The 22,534-nt window shown below is 44.4% G+C and overlaps 1 protein-coding gene across 3 annotated transcripts in view; it reads right to left on the reverse strand.

Annotated features, from left to right (window-relative positions):
- MYO5B (myosin VB) overlaps window positions 1-22,534 on the reverse strand; it is a 338,275-nt gene that overhangs the window by 177,898 nt on the left and 137,843 nt on the right. For all 3 annotated transcript variants that reach the window (XM_042961933.1, XM_042961932.1, XM_042961931.1), the window contains 3 exons: window positions 15,993-16,103; window positions 6,358-6,529; window positions 2,245-2,389 (listed from right to left, as the gene is read on the reverse strand). In XM_042961933.1, coding sequence (XP_042817867.1) covers window positions 2,245-2,389; window positions 6,358-6,529; window positions 15,993-16,103 — 428 coding nt within the window. The remainder of the gene's footprint in view (window positions 1-2,244; window positions 2,390-6,357; window positions 6,530-15,992; window positions 16,104-22,534) is intronic.

Here is a 22,534-nt window from a genome sequence, read left to right on the forward strand (position 1 = left end):
CAGTAAGATTATTTGGCTGCACCCTAGGACTCAGAGAGTACAAGGAGTATAAACCTTAAAATAAAATCCTTAAGGAAGCAATTCCTCATTCAACTTTAACCTCCAAGCCCCTTAATTGCCAAATTTATAACCCATCTATACACCACCCTGTACAACCACATCCCCTAATGGATGTGAACAAGGACCCAAACAAATGAAATAACCCGACTGTAGAAGAACCATGAACCCAGCTTCAAGCATGGAAAGGAAGAATGGAGGCATCTAGGCAAGAGGATCTATGGTGTAGATAAAGCTGGAGGCCAGGAAATTCCAAAAGCTATTGGGGTCACCTCAAGAAGTCTTTGGTAAAGAACAACTTCTGGTACATCTAAGCACAACTGGGTAAAAGAGAATGAAACGAAAAATAATTATCAGTGACATCCATCCAAAGAGATGTCAAAGAGCTACTAGAACTTTTAGCATGGTAGGAAGTCACAAGTAACCCACACCCACCTTCTGTTTTATAACCATAAAGAAACCATCCTCCAAAGGAGAAAGATAGTTTAAGATTCAGCTTAAGTATTCTCCCAAGGCATGGAAGCCTGTCCAGACCCCAGATCTCTCTCCACTGTGCCACACACTTGACCTCCCACAGTAATATATGAATGGGGCTATGTACTAAAACACATTAAAACCCATTCTTCTCTCCACATGGCATGGCCTTGAACCACACTTTGTTAGGTTTGCGTAAGTTTTCAAGGAAGTGATTTCTGGCCAAGCCCTGAAGTAGATTTATACAGTATGTGGTCTTTCTTATGGCATTAAAGAGATCAAAGGTTGAGACCATTTTAGCGCCCCCCCCCCCCCCACTACATTTAGGAGAAATGGTTATGGATCATTCTGTTTGTTAAATTGCTCAGTTCTCCCATCACTGCTTATTTTGAACATAGTATAGATCTAGAAGGAAGCAGAACTTTTTATATACAGAGCTCTACAACCAGCAATACCACACTAAATCTATAAACAAGCTTATAAAAGCTGCCTTCTTTCTTAGAAAAGTTAATCAGGCTGACAACTATACTGAGATCCACTGAAGCACAGACCATCTTAAACGGGATTCTCCTTCTCACTAAATTAGCCTAAGTGGCCCTACTCCCCACAAAGGACTTTCCTACATTTGCTGCTAGCTCCATAAGGTGTTCTGTAGAAATGGCAAGAAAGATGGCTGACAAGATCCAGCACGTTAGTGTGAACAGGAATATGCATTTCCACCAAAACTTTGGTGAAACTTTCTTTCCCTACCTTATGCCTGAATAGCTTAAGACCATCAATGTGGTGATTAGTTTTAGTTGTCAACTTGGATAGGCCAGAGTACCTAGACATTTGGTCAAACACTGGTCAAGATAGTGCTAGTGAAGATATTTTTTAGATGAGATTAACATTTCAAATCAGATTTTTGTTTACCATTACCCTTCATAATGTGGGTGGGCCTCAACCGATCAGATGAAGGCCTTTCTCCAAGACAGAATCATGACAGCAGACTACCTTCAGACTTCAAACACATCAACTCTTCCATGGGTTCAAGCCTATTAACCTCTCCTGTGGATTTTGGATTTGCCAAGCCTCCACAATTACATGAGGCCATTCCTTACACACACACACACACACACACACACACACACACACACACACACTCTCTCTCTCTCTCTCTCTCTCTCTCTCTCTCTCTCTCTCTCATATCCCTGGTTTACTTGTTCCATTTACCTGTAGAACCTTAGTACAATCACCTAGCCCATTTTCCAATGAAACAGACCAGTACCCATCTTTCAGAGCTAAAAAAGAGCAATACAGAGATTTACTTCAGTGTCTAAAGAGAAACTCAAATTCCTATCTAAATGCTTGGTATATTAAGTTGTCCAAGAATCCTGGTTCCTTCAAAGGGAATCTGCAGTGGAATCTGCAAAATGAAGGGTGATGCTAGAAAATGAATTTGTGACACCAGAGGGGAGGAAAGAGTGCCAAAAGGAAGCCAAGGAGACATGAAATCTAAGGCATCCATTTATTTCATTGCTCAGAAAATGAACAAGGTCTTGGGAACCACTGTTCAAGAATAGGTTCAGGTTCCCAAGAAGATGCTGAAGACATGAGGAAATTTACTCAATCCCAGGATCACCAACTGATTGCTAGGCAAAAGCAGTCAAGGAAGGCAGAAACTTCTACCAGAAGGACTACCCAGAAGGACTCCCAGGCTGAGGTCATGCTTACCTGGCCATCTGCTTGTAGGCTTCTTCTGCCACAGCAAAGATGTGGGGGTCCATGTCCCCCATGTTTTGGCCACTGTAGGCATAGATGACATCTTGACCATAGATTGGCAACTGTTCATAAGGATTAATGGCAACAAGCACAATACCTGCAAAGAGACAATGTAGTCAGATTCTGATAGCAATACAGCCACCTGACATCCACTTTCAAAGGCCCTTGTTCATATCCATCAAACTAAAACATGAAAAATGAAATGAATCACAACCAATCACTCAACTAAATCAAGACATATCTGTGTTGTTATCCAGGTACTGTGCCAAATCCTGTTGGAGAAAAGAAAGCTGGGCTTCCACATGCCCTAGTGCATGGAATAAACACAGGTCCATGTACACACATGTACACCGTTGCTCAAATTAAACTCCTGAAATACATAAAAATGTTGCACAACCAGAGAGAAGAGGATGCTTAATTCTGTCAACAGGTGTTAGGCTTTATTTTTTTAATTTTTTTTAATGTTTATTTTTGAGAGAGAGAGTGCAAGCAGCAGAGGGGCTGAGAGAGAGGGGGACACAGAATCCGAAGCAGGCTCCAGGCTCTGAGCTGTCAGCACAGAGCCTGGCACAGGGCTCAAATCCACAAACCATGGAATCATGACCTGAGCCGAAGTCAGACACTTAACCCACTGAGCCACCCAGGTGCCCCAACAGGTGTTAGGCTTTAAAAGCCATCTGTCTTAAAAAGAGGGGAAAGTGGGTGATGGGCATTGAGGAGGGCACCTGTTGGGATGAGCACTGGGTGTTGTATGGAAACAATTTTGACAATAAATTTCATATTATAATTAAAATAAAAATATATAAATAAAAATAAATATAAATATAAGCCATCTCTAAATTGAAATCTAGGAAGTGAACAAATTTTCATTTGTGTATGGGTTATCTTACCTAAATACAAACAAATTGTGGGCATGTAACATGATTTACATATCTTAAGGTCAAATCTTGTCTCAGCCAGTTATTAACTGAGTTATTCTGGCAAATTACTTAACCTCTAAGTGCCTCAGTTTCCTGGACTATAAAATTGGGAACAGCAATTACCTTTACTTGATTGTCCTGAGGACAATGATTAATACAGAACTTAGACCAGCATCTTGCATAGTAAGCACTGTGTGTTAAGATTTTTATTAGCTCACATCACATCATGTATTATCTTTCCTTTTACTTTAAAAAAAAAAAAATTTGCATCCCCAGAACCATACATCACAATGATAGACTCAATAAATACACACTGCATGAAGAGTCAGCAAATCACCTAACATTCCAGATCTTTTATGGAAGGGCACATAATATTTGAGAACGTAAGAAGAAAAAAATTATTATCTTCAAGAGAGAAATTCATGCCTTTTTCTTTCCCAAAACAGCACATTCTGGATCTTGAAAGAACCACTGACAAGGGTACAAAAAAATTTGAGCTTTTCCAGGCATGTGGGGAAGAGAAAACAGGAATGGAAAAGTCATTGCCAAATGGGAGATCTCCACCACTGTGTCTCCCTTTGGTGTTTGAAAAGGGACACAAGTCAAGAAAATGAGAAGACAAACCAGAGAATGAGAAAAATATTTGCAAAAAAACATAACTGATAAAGGACTAGTACCCAAAATACATAGAAACAAAGGAGATCCAGAAGATGTGGGGTGTGTGTGTGTGTGTGTATACACACACACACACACACACACACACACACACACACACACAATGTGTTATCTATTACTCAGCAATCAAAACGAATGAAATCTTGCTATTTGCAACTATGTGGATGGAACGAGAGAGTATTATGCTAAGTGAAATTAGTCAAAGACAAATATCATAGGGCTTCACTCATATGGGGGCAGGCTAAATGGGTAAGGGGCATTAAGGAATCTACTCCTGAAATCATTGTACTATATGCCAACTAACTTGGATGTGAGGCTGTGGAGAAGTGGAAACTCTTTGTTGCTGTCCAACACAAAATGGCACAGCCACTTTGGCAGTCTCTTACACAAAACAATCTTACCATAGGATTCAGCATTCACACTCCTAGGTATTTATCCAAGGAGTTGACAACATATCCACACCACCACCTGGCAGGTGGATGCTTGTGGCAGCTTTGACAATTGACAAAACTCAGAAGCAACTAAGATGTTCTTCAATAAGTTAATCAAATGCCATACATCCAGACCATGGACTGTAAGTGCTATAAAAAGTGATTTATCCAAGTATGAAAAGACATGGATGAAGCTTAGAGTATTACTAAGTGGAAGAAGCCAATGTGTATACAGCCACATATGGGGATTCCAACCCCATAATATTCTATAAAAGGAAAAATGATAGAGGCAGTATAAAACATCAGGGGTTGCCAGGGACGGGGCAGCAGAGGGGGTGGGGTGGGGTGGGATGCAGAGGCAGATCATAAGGGATTTTAGGGCAGTGAATCTACGGTTAGGATAGCATAATGGTGGATACGTGTCCTTATACATTTGTCCAAACCCACACTATGTACACCACCAAGAGTGAACCCCAGTGGAAACTATGGACTTTGAGTGATGATGATGTGCCACTGTGGGTTCATCAACGGTTGGGGAAAGGGTATTATATGGGAAATCTCTGTATCTTTCCCTCAGTTTTGCTGTGACCTAAAGTTGCTTTAAACACTAAAGTCTATTTAAAAGAAAGAAATGGCAGAGAATACTTGGAAGAATCTTGTCTGTTACATTTCAGGCTAAGGGAGGAAAAGGACACCCACCAAGTCTTCAAATGGAAGTTTGCCCGAAAAGACCACCTGGACCAAAAAACAAGGCCCCAGACCCTGATAAATTCCCCCTAAGGCTAATGACTTGCAGAATTCTTCGAAACAGCCTTACACGTTCTACTGATTGTTAGAGAGTTGTATAAAACCCTAATTCACACAGCATTCAAATTTTGATATTATACTCTAAGGCCACACATTCTCCTAAAATATCTCAGCCACTTTCACAGCAGAAAACAAGTGTTTCCTGATGACTCAGAGCTCTGGGCAACACTGGTCACACTCAACAGCTGATGCTATAGGAGCCAATGTGCATTTGGGTAAGCGTGTACAGACACCAGGACCTCTTCTAGAAGGGATACGTTTAAACGTTGAAGCTGATGGTGGTTTATTCCTTTCTCCTCAAATGGGAGGTTTTTGTTGTTGTTGGAAAAAAACCCAACTTATTAAAACCTCTGTATACTAATGGTCTTTTTCAGATAATATCGCCATTAGCAATTGGGTTGAAGTTGTTTTGGGGAAACTACTTCTCACACAGTGACGTCTGACAGGAAAGCTCACTGGAACTTAGTAGCCAACCCATCGATTCCAAACCCAAGTGGATTATCACTGTGAGAAGAACTCTGGTCCTAAGGCCTCACTTGTGATGACAAGACCATGGCTCTGAGGCACAGCTGGGACAACCCCCACAAAGAAACCCATGGCCTGACTCCTCAACCAGATCCTAAAATGATTTGCCCCACAGACAATGGTTTCTAGGGATCTAGATCTTACCATACCACTTAATATTCAAAAAAGAAAAAAACTGGAATGTGGGAAATTGAGAAGTTTCAAGAAAACCAAACAGGAGAATTTTGAGGACATTTTATTGTAAAGTATTTGCCATGTTTTCTGCTCATGGATTTGACAAATTCATCACGCACCATGTCTGTACATGGCAAGGGAGAGAGTAAGACAAAGACAGGACTTCCTTAGAGGACAGAAGCCAGCCAGGCATGTTCACAGGAGTGCGCTCAGTGGAGAGAGCAGACTTCTGAGCTAGGACCCTGGGATCTACTTACTGCTGTCCTACAGGCTCTGGGACTGTGCCTAAGTCAGGCCACATCGTGTGGTCCACTTCCTCCCCGGCTGAGCTGTGATTAACACCAATCATCCCACAGAGATGTAGGGCAGCCTAATTAAGCCACATTCACTGATTGCAAACCTTTCAAGGGTCTCAGTTGAGAGGTACTCAGGAGAATGCTAGTAGGATTCCTAACCATTAGAGTTTAACACATCAAGTCTGAAGATTGTAAGTACTTTCAAACACATGCAGCCAACAGATGCACGCCACTTACCACAGTAAGTGTAGATGTGGTTCGACTCCAGGAAACGGACCTTTAAATTATGCAAAACTGCAGGCTCATGTAGATAGCTAAGGGCAGTTAGGTCATTTTCTCCCACCAAGATATCTGGATTCCGCAAAAAGGGCAGCTGGTTGCTTTGGACATCAATAGGGTATTCCCGAATCTAAAGAAATGCAAGTAATAGACATAGAAAGGCAGGGTTATGAACCATTTAGCCTGTATCCAATATCCTGTCACATTGGCTAGGATCACGGTCCTAACATGATCATACATGATGAAGACAGATAACCTTCTTTTAAAGATGAGCAAACCAAACAAAGTACTTATGTTGCCCTAAGAGACCAGCCCAGGAGGAAAATTTGCTGGTAACAGAATCCCAGTATATCAAGATAAAAGACTGAATGACAGGAGAGATTCAGGAAGCACAGGATTTAATGACATGTTCTACTGGCTTCTCAAAGAAAAGATACTTACTGAGTCTTGAATCCTGGTCACAACAGGAGTACTGCTCTGTCTCCCATGCAGCCAACCTTCTTCACCCCCATTTAATGCTGATGCCTTCCTCCGCCCCATCATCCAACACGTTCACTTTTTTTTTTTTTTTTTTTTGGATTGCCTTATAACAAACTGCTCTCCATAAATGCCCTCCAGGTGTACACATATTCCTCAACATCCTGACAACAAGCGACTCTAGGGCAGGAATTTTACTTTGACCTAACATATGATAGGAGCTCGAGATCTATAGATGTGTATAATCAGGAAGTCTCAAATGCAAGGTGCTATTCTTATATCCTTAGCATAGCAGCTGGACAGGAGTACTCAAAGATGTTTTCTGACAGGTTATGTTTAAAACTGACTCGTGTACACACCTATCTACATAATAGGAGAATCCTGGCTACAGTTTATCATGTCTTACCTAAATTCCTTATAGTGTTGTTAAAAATCATCTGAGAGCTTGTAAAAACAATTTCCCCAAACACTACTTATATGTTTAGGAGTTGAAATTTTGAAAAATCCACAAGTAGTTCTGCAACAGGTGGTTTACAGATATTTTAAGAACCATGATTCTATAGAAGCCTTTCAAGAAAGTCTACAGACATAGCTTCAATTTACTAGAGGAACAGTTTTTTAAAAGAACATAAATATCAATGTTCTCTCCCATCTCTCCCACTTTTAGATGGTCACACACAACCAGATATTAAGGTATATTAAAACCAGCAAGTTTAATAATGCTGCTAAAATCGGCAGGTAAGTGAAACCTAATAGCAGATCCCGAAATAACAAGCACAGAAGGAAAATTTGTTCAGAAGAATGCTGGAGCAAATGGTTAAGAATGAATTTCCCCTCTAACAGCAGCAGATAAACAAAGCCTTTTAAGGAAAAAGAAAATAGAGCTAGGGTTCTATTCTCATTCCTTCAAAGACCAAAGTAAGTTTTAGGTAAAATACAAAATAAATAAAAAATAAAACTAGTAAGAAAATGTAGTCAGGTAGTTTTAAGAGCTTTGGAAGGAAGTACTTTCAAAGGATGATGCAAAAGCCAGTAGTATGTCACAAAATTTTGTATTTTGACTATAAATGGAATTTTTAAGCCATCATGAAACACACCATGAGCAGAGGACAAAGATTCTGCATTACCTAACAGAATTAATCTTAATATCCAAAGTTTTAAGAAGCTGAAAAGAATACCAACACCCCAACAGAAAATTATGCAGAGGCTACGAGCCACAAAAAGTACAAAAGGAACATGAAAAGCTATTTATTCAGTGACATTAACCAAACAGATACAAATAGATTATTAGCATTATATCACATAAGCAAAGGTGTAAAAACTGCCAAGACCTTAAATATGAAGGATGTGGCCCAACAGGTGGGTTGTTTGTGGGTTCGGATTGATGGACCCTTTTGGAAGACAGCTAGCAAAACTTTCTGGAGTCTGAAACTTTCATGAATAGACTCTTCCTTGGCCTCCAAAGACCATCTTACAAATGAGCCAAGATATCCACAATCTAGAGACAGGAAGGTAAAACATGACATATACCTGTATTTAAAGACGAGCAGCTCCCCACAGCATCCTGAATTTACAAAGAGGCATGTTACAGAACGAAATCTAGGATTCCTTTTATTGCAAACTTTATAGAAGGACATCCCCACAAATTATCAAGTTACCCATGTAAGCAAGGTTTTCCTTGTACAGGTTCCTGTTGGGGGTTTGTGTGTTAATCAAGGCCATTCTCTTTTTCATGCAAAGGTGACTCCATACGGGAGACCAGTAAACTAGCTATCCTGAACAGGACACAAAATTTCCAAAAGGTGGGCAACAAGGGGAAACAGAACATGTTGAGATTTTAAGTTCTAGAGGTGATGGTCCCCTTCATCTCTGGCAGAGTTACAGGTGTCACTGGGACTCTAACCCGACCCTCCCACTCTGAGTCTTTCTGAAGACTTCCCCATGGAGATTCATGTTACCCACCCCCCCGCCCCCCAGAGAAAGGAGCACGTTCACTCTGCATGTCCTGTGTGGCCCTCCACACCACCCCCCTACCACCGGCACAGGACGTAGCCAAGTGCAGAACCACAAAGCTCACCTAGATCAACCCCTCATTTCTCAGATTAGAAAGCCGGGGCCTGAGCTCAGAGTCTTTAAACCCTGAGACAGAAATGCTAGTCTTCCATATTTCCTCACATGAATATTTCCCTCAAAAAATCTCCCCCAAGTGCAGAGGGAAAGGCGTATGCAATTTTGTGAAAATATGGTCCACAAATAAGCCAGTGGCACTGGTTATAGTGAAATAGAGAAGTAAAATGCCCAGAGCAGTCACCAAGATGTAGGAGGGGCAAACTCATGATTCAAGGATGATTTTGTGGTGTGTGTTCGTCCAGAGGGAAGCAGGGAATGAGTAACTTAAGATTTTTTTAAAATAGGATTTTGATTCCCACACTGATGTTAGTATCGAACATTTACAGCTAATGTGGTTTTACTTGAAATCTAAGCATTTAGGATGTGATCAAGGACCATGAACACTTTCTGGCATAGAAGACTTCACTATGTAACAACAAGGCCTTTGGAGGTGAGGAAGAGGTTTGATGTTAACTCATCATAATATTGAATTCTCTGTCACCCACCTGGAATGAATCTCAACCTTCCCCTTGAGACTAGGAAGAGAGGGGCATCTCTCGTCCGTCCCTACCTAGCATACTGGGACTAACCAAAACTTGAGAATACAGAAGAAGTAGTTAGGGGATTAAGCCCATATCTGCACTTTCCACTAAGGTAGCATAGGGAAATTACATCTGTTGAAATTAAGTACAGTTAAAATTTCTCAGTGTCTCAGCCACACTAGTCCTATTTCAAGGGCTCAACAGACACATGTGGCCAGTGACCACCACACTAGACAATACAGACAGACAACATTCTACTATAGCACAGTCATCCTTTGGAAAGCATTGGTCCAGATTGCTCTATACTCTATGGGTCTATGGTTTTAGAATACTTAGCTGAATGTCTGATTTTGTTTCATGACCTCTCTCATACCAATTCATATCCATGTTACATTACACAGAACCACATAAATAGAATATAACCATAAAAATATCTTTGAATGACAGCTCCCAACACAAGGACCTGGAGCTAATAAGAAGCACATATGGTAGATAAAGGCAACTTCTTGCTCCTACTCTACACATACAGCTAAGACATCCAGACAAAAGATAAGCTAGTACAAACAGGGTTACCAGCTGGCAAGAGGTTGGTGTTAACACAAGAGCTACACACATCATCCTCTAGTGGCAATGGTACCCAACTAGGAGACGAGGGGGGGTAGAGAACCATGGTGGAGCATTTAGGTAGGTCTCTACCATGGCAAATGTTCCTGCTTTGTGAAGTCAACAAGAAACTCCCAAGTAGCTGCCCAAAAGGGTTTCAAGAAGAGTGTGGATTTGGGGGGAGTGTCTAAAAGAGTGCCATGGGGGTAGAGTCAAGTATCTCACACCAAATTTCTAAAGATTCCTGGCCTTGACTTTTTTATATTCTCATCCTGATAACACTTCATGTATTACATTCATTACAAGCGAGACAAATTTCCACAGATGCACAGATGTATAACAAGCCCTTGCATAGAATTGCTCGGTTGTTTTTAATAATGAATGATACAAGTAATTAAGAAAATGGCCATAAACAAAAACAGAATTAAGAAGTTTGAATTTTAGGGGTGCCTGGGTGGCTCAGTCAGTTAAATGTCTTACTTCAGCTCAGGTCATGATCTCACCGTTTGCGGGTTCAAGCCCTGAGTTGGGCTCTGTGCTGACAGCTCAGAGCCTGGAATCTGCTTCCTATTCTGTCTCCTTCTCTCTCTGCCCCTTCCCTGCTCATACTCTGCCTCTCAAAAATAAACATTGAAAAAAAATTTTTTTAAATATGGAGTCCAAGTTAATCTTTCGATTTCAATTTATTGCAGGAAACACAACTGACACACTGTTAGAATCCTGGAATCTCAATATGGTTTTTGACTTGGGGTCTCTCAGCCATGAACAATCCAGGCTGTCCTGCATGGGTTAAATCCAGAATTCCTCAACCTCCACCATCTTTACCTAGGACAGAGGGTGGGGTGGGTGCTGGCCACCCTGTGCACCACAGGATGCTTAGCAGCAAACCTGTCCTCAACCTGCTAGATGCCAGGAGCAGACCTTCCTCCTCAGTCGTGACAGCCTAAAATGTACCCAGACATTGCAAAATCTCCCTTGTCCAGGGGGGAGGGGAGTGCAGGGAGAGCAGAGGCAAAAAAAAAAAAAAAAAAAAAATCACGGTTCACCCATCTCTAAGCAAAAGCAGCCAGGCAAAGTATCCTCACTGATGGAAGAGATCACAGATACAGAGGAGGAAAAGGGCAATTACAGGAAGGACACAGATGGTGGTGAGGATTACATAACAGTGTCCATGTACTTAATGCCCTGGATGGTATACTTGGAAAAATGGTGAAGATGGCATTTTTATGTTAGATGTATTTTACAATAATTTTTTTTTTTTTTTGAAAGAGACAGACAGAGCAAGAGGAGGGAAAGGGCAGAGAGAAAGAGAATCCCAAGCAGGCTTCGCACCATCAGCACAGAACCCAACACAGGGGTCAAATTCACGAATTGTGAGATCATGACCTGAGCCAAAACCAAGAGTTGGACGCTCAGCTGACTGAGCCCCCCTGGCACCCTGACAATAAAAATATTTTTTATTAAAACAAATTATAGCCTACCTCAAGCAAGATAACTAATTACATCGGTAATATTACTAATATTTACATGCAAGTTTTTATAACTTTACATGTTTTTTGTATGCATACAATATAAACATGATAACGGTCTTCATGTTATCCTTGCCAACCAAAGACGGTCTCAAGTGTAGATTACTGAGCAGTAGAGAGCAAAAAATTAGGTGACCAAATATTAACAGAAAACCAGTAAAACAGAAAAAAACTAGTCAAAATCGCCTGCACAAAGAAGTTGTACTGCGACTAGAGTATTGGCCACTCTTAGCTCTGGTTTCACGAGATGTGCACACAGGTGACACTTGACCTGAACTGGGCTGACAAGCCCTGTGGGCATTCTCAGGATGCCCAGGGCTGAGGGCATCAACGGTCAAGTGCAGGGGTCCTCGTTCTTCTGCAACATTTGCTTCCTGCCATAAAGAACCAAGTTTGTCATCTCCTAACAGCCGGGCACATTTGGCCCTGTCCTTCGGACCTGAGTAGGAGGGGCCTTTCCCTGGACCCTTCATCTTCAAGGGTTCCATCATCTTCAACACAAAATAGAAGCTTACTGAACACACGATCGTGCTGCCACTTGGGATCAAGCTTCCATGGAGACACATCTGAGCCCTGCAATCCTCAACGTACACTCCTGGGACGAACACCTTGGTCCCTGGGGAAAAGGTCTCGCGGCACGCCTCTTGCCACATGTCCCTGAAGGAAGGTAACGGCATCCAGGTGCCCCGAAGGTCTGCCAACTGTACCCCCACCAATGCCAGAGACACACACTGCTCGGGGGTGTGGGGAGGAAGCGGACAGGAAAGAGGCGGAGAGAGGACAGGCCAATGAGCATGTTGATCTCTCCTTTCAGAGGGCACAACTGCAAACAAAATTCACACGAGGAGATCTCATTTCCCAGCCACGCCGCGTGTCTAATTCCCGGCTTCTCCACAGGCGCTCACAAATTAGTACAGTATCTGCAACCACAGCAACATGACGTGAGTACTTTGCAATACTCAATTCACAGCCCTCTTCAATTTGTTTATATATAGGTAGAGGCACAACATGCTTCAAGATCATGGTTCTTGACAATGGCAGCTACATGGAGACTGAAGAGTAGAGAGTTGCAAATATATCTTTAAGACGTTAAAGGTTTTCATTTCCAAAAATTAGAAAGGTCAGTTTTACTTTATTTTTGATAAAGCAGGCCTTTACTGTTAAACACACACAGGCTACATCCATCCTCTCACCCTGGCCCCACCTACGTTCCAGGGCTTGGGTGTGCTAAGACACAGGTGCCACACGGCCCCCTCCTTCAGGCTCACGTGTACCCGTCTTCCTCTCACGCACACTCCCGCAGGACCTTGGGTACAGGGAGTACTCCCCACCAAGTGGCTGCAGGACACTGGACAGGAACTCCAGTTGGAAACAATTGAAAAGCAAAACCATGGAAACGGGGAGTTTTCCCTGCCACTAGAGGGCAGGAGTCTGTAAGGGAGGCAGAGGCCGGCGAGGGAAGGCTGCCTGGTATCTCTCTATCCGAGGCAAACAAGGGAGCTCCATGCATCATCAAGGTCAGTCTACACCAAGACGCTTGATCCAGTAAAGGCAGCACTGTGCTAAGGGTCGGCACACCTAGATACCTGGCACCCATCACAGCTGTGGGGAGAAGAGAGGACACTATCCTTTTCCAACAAGTTTCCCACAGGCTTAAATGTAAAATACCTTACATTGTGCTCAGTGAGACAAGCCAGACACAGGAGGACCAATAGTCTAGGATTCCACTTCTAGGAGTTCCCCAAGCAGCCCAACTGAGAGAGCCACAGTGGAGTGGAGCTATCAGGGCTGCAGGCAAGTGGGGAGTTTCGGTTTTGCAAGATCAAGAGTTCTGGACATGGATGGTGGTGATGGTGGGCACGACCACGTGGAAGTACTTTATGCCACTGAACTGTGAACTTAAGAATGGTTACCATGGTCGATTTTATGTTTTGTGTACTTGACCACAACAAGCAAGCAACAGCCAAGAAGAAACCTCTTCAAGAACACCAAGGAGCCTGACCACCTTGAGCAGAACACAGGGGAGCAGTAAGGTAGAAGCTGTGAGTTAAGAACACTGTTCTCCAGAACAATTTCTTTTCCTCCTTTGCCACCGCAGTTAAACCCACACTCTTGGACAGGAGGGCGATGGTGGGGACACCACCAGGTGGATTTTCCAGCCAGCCTCGTACATCAAGGAAGGTCTCAGCTGCAGAGTAGATGTTCTCCAAGCTTGCAGAGGCCAGTCCTCCAACTTCTGCCCTCCTGCCTCTGGTCCACAGCTCAGGTTAGTCACTCCTAGGGACCACTCAGAGCCCGCTCTGGACAAACCAGTTTGCGAGTGACCTGGACAGAGCTAGGTGTTCAGAGTCCATTATTTCTCAAGAGCTGCTCATGTGTAGCTCCAGGCATCCCTTCTGACTGCATGCTGACTGGCCACATAGCAGGGTGGGGGGCTCCCGGGCAGCTGCTAGGATTAGTCATGCTGGGCAGACTTTCGGCTGGGGAGGCACACATCTGCTCTGTTTCAGTGGCACAGCAGATCCTTCTTCACTACCTCCATATAACCCTTTAAAAACACCCACCCACTTAAAAGATCAACTAAAATGAAATCTGTTGGAATAAAAGTTACAGCCTTCAAGTGGGGGAAACTAACTTCATTTTGTTTTGGTCGTGGGGTGGGATGTTATTCAACACAGTCAACAGGATTCCATCTGCTGGGAACTTTTTTTTCTTGCCTCAACCCTTCCTGCCAGGAAGGGAAAGGTGAGGCATGCACACCTTGGTGTAAAAAATTTAACAAACTCACTGTCCCAGTTTTACCAAGTGATAGGCTTGGGGAGGGGGTTGCAAACAGAAGATGGCAGGAGGAGAGTTCCCTCTTTCTACTAATCTGTGAGTTAATCACCAACCACAGTAGGTACTATGTGGGCAAAGTGTTAGACAAGGTCTATTTCTCAAGTAGGTCATCACTAACTACAAAGACAAGACCAAGATGCCTGAAGAAAGAAACAGCCAGACAGTAAATGATCAAAGGCTAAAAGACATGGTACAAACGTCTCACACCAGTGCCACCAGCCTTCCCCTCAAGCAATGCCTGCTCTCGCAGCCCCTCCAACTTAACCCATCCCAAAGCCACTTCTTGGTTTCTTCCTGCCACTTCCTTCAAAACCTGTTCCTCATATGAAATCTAAAACAATTTAGTGATTTCATGTGCCATTCATCTCGGTCAGTGGGACTTATTTCACTTAGAACACCCAGCGCATAAGGTATAAACTTGTCCAGTCACTAGGCTGTACACCTGCAACAAACCCCGCAGCCCAAATGACCTCTGCCTGTGTCCTCAGCCCACCCATCTGACCCCTTGCCTTCAAGGCCTTCCAGGTACACAGGCCTCCTTTCCTTCAACACACCCCAAGGGAACACACCGCAGCCTGGGGCCACTGGCACACACAACTTCCGCTGGGACACTCTGTTCTCTCATTCCCCACCCCCCACCCAGTCTTCTGCTGGCTCCTTCCCATGACCCCTTCAACACCTTCACCTCACCCCACACCTTATCCACAAGCTTCTGTGCCTAATGCCATGTGTCACAACACTTTGCTGGACTTCCGTGACCTCCCCCCAAATGACAGGGCCACATATACCTCCATGACCCAGCACAGTCCAAGTATTCAAGTATTTGTAGAATGCACACAACAGAGAAGGGTAGTCTCACAAAAGGCTCACAAAAAGCAGAAAATCGGACAGTACAAGAGGAAGATTTCAGTTAACCACCTTGTCTTCCTTCTGAATGAAGCCACATGAAAGTCAACTACTGAAGAACTCGTGCTGCACAGCTAACACATGTGGAGTGCTGTGTGCCAGGCACTATTCTAAGGACATGTCACATAGTAGGTCATTTTATTCTCATAAGCCCCCTAGATCAACTTTCACTCCCCTGTAACCGATGAAGTAACAAGTACAGAAAGAGTGCTAACTCACCCAAAGGCACAGAGCTAACAATGGATGAGCCAGGATCCCAATCCCCAGATAGGCTGGGGTCCAGAACCAGTGCTCTGACCACTCTACCATGCACTGTCTCTTATGGTGCCTCCTTGTCACCTCCCACTGACACCACAGCCCCATGAAGGGAACCCTCCTACTCTACTGAGCAGATTCTTGCCTTGGCCACCAGCGATCTCTTAGCTACAACACCAGTGGGCACTTATGAGACAGCCACAGCACAGTTTTACAGTTTGCCAGTAACAACAGAAAGATGCCAGGGACTCAGCAGCTCCACTCTGCAGGGGAAACTCAAGCCCACCATCTACCAGCCAGCCCTGTGCTCCCCGCTCCCACCACCTGCACTTACCGTTTCATCTTCCAGTCTGAGCTGGAGGCTCGTGTCTCCCTCCTTGTAGTCCTTGGTTAACTCAGCTGAGCGCCACACTTCATCAGGGTCAGGGATCCAGACCCTCGTGTACTGGAAGATTAAAACAAGAAACTCCGATAAAGCTTTCAGGTTTCTACTTATGTGTCGCTACCTACAAGGGGTCCTCCAGAGAAGTTATAAGGCCATCTGGACACCTCTTCCTTCTCGTTTCAAAACACAAGATGGTCTAATACCATGACAACAGGTAAGTAACCCACGGGAGTGGGGACAGAGCACACTTTATAGATCCTAAGAGAACACCACATCTAATTATAATTCTCCCAGCAAGACTGCCAGGCCAGCATCTGGTTACATCCACCAGAGCTCTGCACCATCATCTCAAGGGTGGTACAAAAGAGCAATGTCAGAGGCAGCATCCAGCCAACAAAGAACAGAACAACACATGCCAAGACTGAGACAGGAGAGCCAATCTTCAAATCCTGGGAACCTCTGCTCTGATATGCTGCATTCGGGGACAAAGCCATTTTCCCGCAGAAGTGAAACAGAGTGGTCAGCAAATCGAAAGTGTATTTACATATTCCTAAGTCGTCAGCAACCTCGATTTATTTGTGCATTCTTTGAGCCACAAACATACCCCAAAAAATCCCCCTCCACCTCCCCCAGCAGCTAGGAGATCTGCGAAGTCATTAAGCTGGAGAACTCCTAGCAGGGAAGAATACAGCCCTTGGTAAGTGAATAAGCCCTCTCCATCCACCGGGGGGGGGGGGGGGGGGGGGGGAGGGGTAGGCCCCGACTGCACACTACAATCACCTGGGAACGTGAAAATACCCAGTCCAAGTTCCACCTCAGACCAGCTCAGACCAGGAGGAGACGGGAGCGCCCCAGGCCAGTGGCACGTACGGCCGTGGACACCACACGTCTGATGCATCTGGACCTGTCGGCGGCTGCTCTTGACAGCACTCCTCATGCCTGTCAGACAACTGTCTCCATCTCGTAGGTATGTCATCGCCACAGGGCCTCTTTGCTTTCAACCTGGCTACGGGTGCACCCGCGCACAGTGTCGTGGCCACAGAACCTTCTCAGCAATCCTGAAACGAACAGCTCTTAGGACTGAAAGGCCAGCCAGAATGTGTGCCTGGGTCAGTATAACCGACCTTGTGGAGTGATGACTCCACGCCCTGACCTTGTGGTCAGTCAGCTGCCCGGGCACAAGCAGCTGGCAGGCTTTTAGTCCTGCCATCCCCCCCCCCCAATTTTTTTTTTCACATGGTATTTTCCTCCAGATGGTCACTGACCCTTCATTTTGTTTTTTAACACTTATTTTTGAGGGGGGTTGGGAGAGGGAAGGGCAGAGAGAGAGAGAGAGAATATGAATGAATCCGAAGCAGGCTCCAGGCTCTGAGCTGTCTGGGCAAAGCCTGATGCAGAGCTCAAACCCATGAACTGTGAGATCGTGACCCGAGCCGAAGTCAGAAGCTCCAACTAACTGAGCCACCCAGGTGCCCGGCTGACCCTGCCTGCACTGGTCTCTAGTTCAGTATCAAGGAGAGTGACTCCTCAATACTCATTAGTGGGAAAGCAAACCACCACCAATTTGCATCCCTGGTGTCCCAGCTCAGGATACAAAGCCAGAGTCATTTTTTGCATTATGAAGAATCAGGTTCTCACAGGATCTCCACTCTGCCTGTGAGCCTGCTGGAATGACTGCATCTTTATGAAGATGCTATCGAGCTTTATAGTACCTGAGTGCTTGAGAGAAAGACATTAAGAGTGCTCTGAGCTACCTCCAGAGCAAACTTTCAGTATTTGCCAACGATAACTGTCAACACTACTACTCCCCTCAGGTGTCCTAACTTCCCTCCTCCACTGTCCTGGAAGCCGATCTTCCACCCAGCTCCAAGGACTTTGATGGCACTGTCCCCAAGCTTCAGATGAGGGATCTTTCCTTAGCCTCCCTACAATTCCTGTCCCTCTGAGCTTGCTCCTGGGCCTTCCCCTCCAGGCAGAGGGAGTACAGCACACCCGAGAAACAGTCCTCAAAGTCTCCACTCCATATAAAAGGTGTCAGGAAAGGCTCAAGAGTGACCAAGAAGAATGAGGAAAGTCCCAATAGGAACTGAGCAGAGATAATGATGCTATGTGGACATCAAGCTGTGTGACATCCTGGAAGCCAAGGGATCCCAGTCCCAACCCACACAGGGGATCCAGCGGCCTGACCCCTGCTGTCCATATGCCACACCTATCCATTGCGCCCAGCACCAGGGAGGCTCACTGCCTGGGACTAGCTGTTTAATTCTTATTCTGGGAGCGTCCACTCATCTACTTCTATAAATGTCTTCTCCCCAAATAGACTAAAAGCACCTCGAGGCAGAAGATTTTCTCCATTTTCCTATCCCACAGAGCCCAGCACAGGATCAGCACTATAAGGGGACTAGAATGATGCTTCAGATCTTTGCTGCTGTAAGTGAGGACCTCAGCCTCACAATTCCCTGGGAGCTTGTTAGAAATGTAGCATCTCGTGGGAATGCAAGCTGGTGCAGCCACTCTGGAAAACAGTATGGAGGTTCCTCAAAAAATTAAAAATAGAACTACCCTACAACCCAGCAAGTGCACTAGGCATTTATCCAAGGGATACAGATGTGCTGTTTTAAAGGGACACAGGCACCCCCCCCCATGTTTATAGCAGTACTATCAACAATAGCCAAAATATGGAAAGAGCCCAAATGCCCATAGATGAATGGATAAAGATGTGGGGTGTGTGTGTGTGCGTATACATATATATGTATATACACACACACACACACACACACACACACACACACACACACACACACAAAATGGAGTATTACTCAGCCATCAAAAAGAATGAAATCTTGCCATTTGTGACTACAGGGACAGAACTGGAGGGTATTATGCTAAGTGAAATTAGTCAGAGAAAGAAAATCCTATGAAAAGATGAAGGGAAACAAAAATATAAAAACGGAGGGGGACAAAAACAGAGGAGACTCCAATATGGAGAACAAACTAAGGGTTATTGGAGGGGTTGTGGGAGGGTGGATGGGCTAAATGGGGAAGGGGCACTACTCCTGAAATCACTGTTGCACCATATGCTAATGAATTTGGATGTAAATTTTAAAAAATAAAAAATAAAATTAAAAAAAAATGTAGCATCTCAGCCTCCACCCACACCCACCGAATCACTGCATACCCTAAGTACTTGCTGTTCTGCTCCTGCAATCTGTGCTCATACTTCCCTTTGTACCTGGGTCAGCCAAGCTATAGCCCTGGGCCAAATCTCGTGTACTGTTTTTGTGCAGCCTTGGAGTTAAGAATGGTCTTTAAATGTTTAAAGGGTTTGCAGGGGAGAAAAAAAGGTGCTATCCAGATAACATGTCAATTACGTGAAAGTCAAATTTTGGTGTCCACAGATTTTATCGGTACACAACAGCACATTCTATTTGAATATGGTCTATGGCTGCTTCTGCAGGTGGAGGATGGTTGTGTAAGCCTGAAAGGTTTACTATCTGACCATCGCTGTGAAGTTTGTTGCCCTCACCCTTTATACATGTGGTTTCCTCAGTCCAAAATGACCTTCCCTCACTTGTCCATGTGGGCAGAATCCAAGTCCCGGTGCCCTGTCCTCACTGAACCCCTACCTTCCCTGGGTTAGCCCTCACCCACTCTGAGGTGCCGCAACCCCTTCCAGGATTAACTTTACGGTTCTGCAGACATTTCTTTTATATCAGTTTCATCTCACTACTTCAAGCGCTTTCCAATATACTACTGGGCATCTCTGTATCCCTGGCAATATAACAGATGCTCAATCACATGTGCTGAGACAGGAATCAGTAAGTGATGCACTTATGAAGCACCCGGTTTATATGGTAAACACACTGTGGTAGGCACCATGTAATCAAGTACAAACACGGAGATCTATACCCTGACTTTAAGGAACATACCATCTAGTTGAGCAGATAATTCACATAAAAATATACTCTGAAGAGTGCTGTGACCAATTCCTAACAAGAGTGATAGTTATTCAGCACGGGTGGGCAAGCAGCAACGATTGATGCCAACTCTGGAAACAGATGGTCAAATGCTCCTCCTTTTAACAGACCTTGTGTATTACAGACCTGTTCAAGTTTTAGATTCAAATCAAGCAAACATCTGAGCACCTAATATGTGCCCGCTCCGTGCTAGATGCGGTCATTTCCTCCATGTCCACAATGAAGATACATGTGGCCGTGCGCTGAGAGCAGCTCACTGTGAAAGCAGAACGAGGTAAACCCTGCATTATGATGGTACAGGATGGGCGACATCTGCAGCAGGCCTTCCCACCTTTATCCTAGCTCATGGATTCTCAGCTTAAAGTGCCCACAAATTACTGAGCAGAGCTCAGTTACCCAATGTCACACATGCCACACTTGATGAGCAATTGATAGGATTGCCAAGCGCAATTGTAACCAAATTTTGCTTTATGTGCTGACTTAGCGACCACCACACCACTGTCCCTTCCCTCCCCAGACCTACCCACCTGAGGAAGATCCGTTACCTTTGTAACCCCCAAACAAGGCAAAACATGATCAATGCAGAGTAAACAGTCAAGTGAACAGGCTAAGAACTTGGAAGGGGTTTCCTTTGAAGTGATGGAAATATTCTCCAACTAGATAGAGGTTGTGGCCACACAGCTCTGCAAATGTATTCATGCCCCTGAACTGTTCACTTTAAATAGTTCATTTCATGTTATGTGAATTTCACCTCCATTTAACATAAAACTTTTTGTTGCAGATGACACCAACAGTATCCTGTACACGCTCTATTGGCATGGGTCTGCACTTCTAATGCCTGAAGAAACAAGAAGATAAAACACATTCTTTTAACAGAAAATCATCGATTCTACAGGCCAGATAGAAACTCCCCACAGCCAAGGTTCTGTGTTGCCTCTCACTTTCTCACCTTCAAGGAATTCCTTCAAACAAATCCGACCTCTACCAGCTTTCCTGGAGGCAGATTATAGGAAAGACCAGCTGACTCACATAACCCAATTATAGCACGACTGAACTTGTCACTATCCCGTTTTAACAATGCTTAACTCCATCATATCTAAAGAGATAGCAATCTGACCCAATTACCAGAAAAACTTGCGATTTTTCTTTTGGAAAGAGCCCCGCATATTAACCAGAGAAGGCAGAATTCTCTGAATTGAGATGCATCAGCACGGAGAGCTCTTCTCCAGAAGCAGGTTCCTCCCTCCCCTGTCTGTAGGGCCTGCAAAGGCAGCTCTCTGCTGGAGGCAGTGATGGCCCATGGCAGTAATGCTCAACCCCAGCTGCATCCCACAACCATCTGAGGAGCTTTTAAAGCTTCCCACACTAGGTAACCCCCTCCGACCAACTACATCAATCCTTGAGGGGGAAGGAGGGTGCGAACCAGGCAGAACACAGGTGCATCCGATGCCCCCCAAGTTTGCAAGCGAGCAGGCTTGGGGTTTTATTTGGTAACTCATCTGCAGGCACCATGGACCCTCATGTGCCCAGAGGTCTCTCCTTATCCACCTGTGGTTGAACAGGACATTCCAGCCCGAAAACACTTTAGCTCAGGATCCAAGAATAATCTCCAGAGAGCCCCTAAAATATAAATGCCCTGTCAAGAAGGGAATCACATTTACCCGTTTGCATGGATCATGATGCAGTACAGGAGCATGGCTGTGGGGGCTCTACAGCCAGACAGCCTGGGTAAGAATCTAAGCACTACCAGCCTGGGTAAGTTGATGAGTGGCTCTGAGTCTTGGTTTCCTCCGCTGTACAGTGCAGGTAAAAAGATGTATCTCAGGATGTGGTCCCAAGAATAAAATGTAATCCCACAGCATCAGAGAATTACAAGCCGTAGGCAACAGCAACAGTGGTAATAGTATACACGGTCATCTAGGAATCCTAGGCCAGGAGTGGGATCCGGAATGGGACCCTGCAGAGAATTAGGGAACAGGAAAATAGCAGGCCTAAGGGATTTCCTCCAGGTTACTGGGATCCTTTCAATGTCCTGCAAATTGTTGTTCATAGATAGCCATACCATCAGAGGGATCTAGCCTAAAGTTCAAAACCCCGAGAGAAGGGATTCTCAACGACGGCTGGCATTTAAGAATTATCTGCAGATCTTAAAAAAAAAAAAAAAAAAAAAAAAAAAGAGAAACACCAATGCCCATGTCCCACACTTGAGTAAGATCTCAGAGTAGGGCCCAAGCACTGTATTTTTTCTTAGGCTTCAAATGGATGTGCCAGAGTTAAAAAATCATGGTTTCAGAAGAAGCCTCAGAATCAAAATGGACTTTGGGGAAAGGAGAACATTCACTCCCTAGAATTATTAATAGTGCCACCTCCACAGCCTTACACTAAAATAAGTAACTAAGTACTTTAATCCTTCATCTTAGTTTAAAACTGGAGAGCAGCAGGGTTATCACCTGTGTATCACAGAGAAGAACACTGAGGGTAGAAAAACACAGAACTTGCCCAAGCTCACAGTGC

The sequence above is a fragment of the Panthera tigris genome, chromosome D3 (genome assembly GCF_018350195.1).
Source record: "Panthera tigris isolate Pti1 chromosome D3, P.tigris_Pti1_mat1.1, whole genome shotgun sequence".
In the NCBI taxonomy this organism is placed as follows: Eukaryota; Metazoa; Chordata; class Mammalia; order Carnivora; family Felidae; genus Panthera; species Panthera tigris.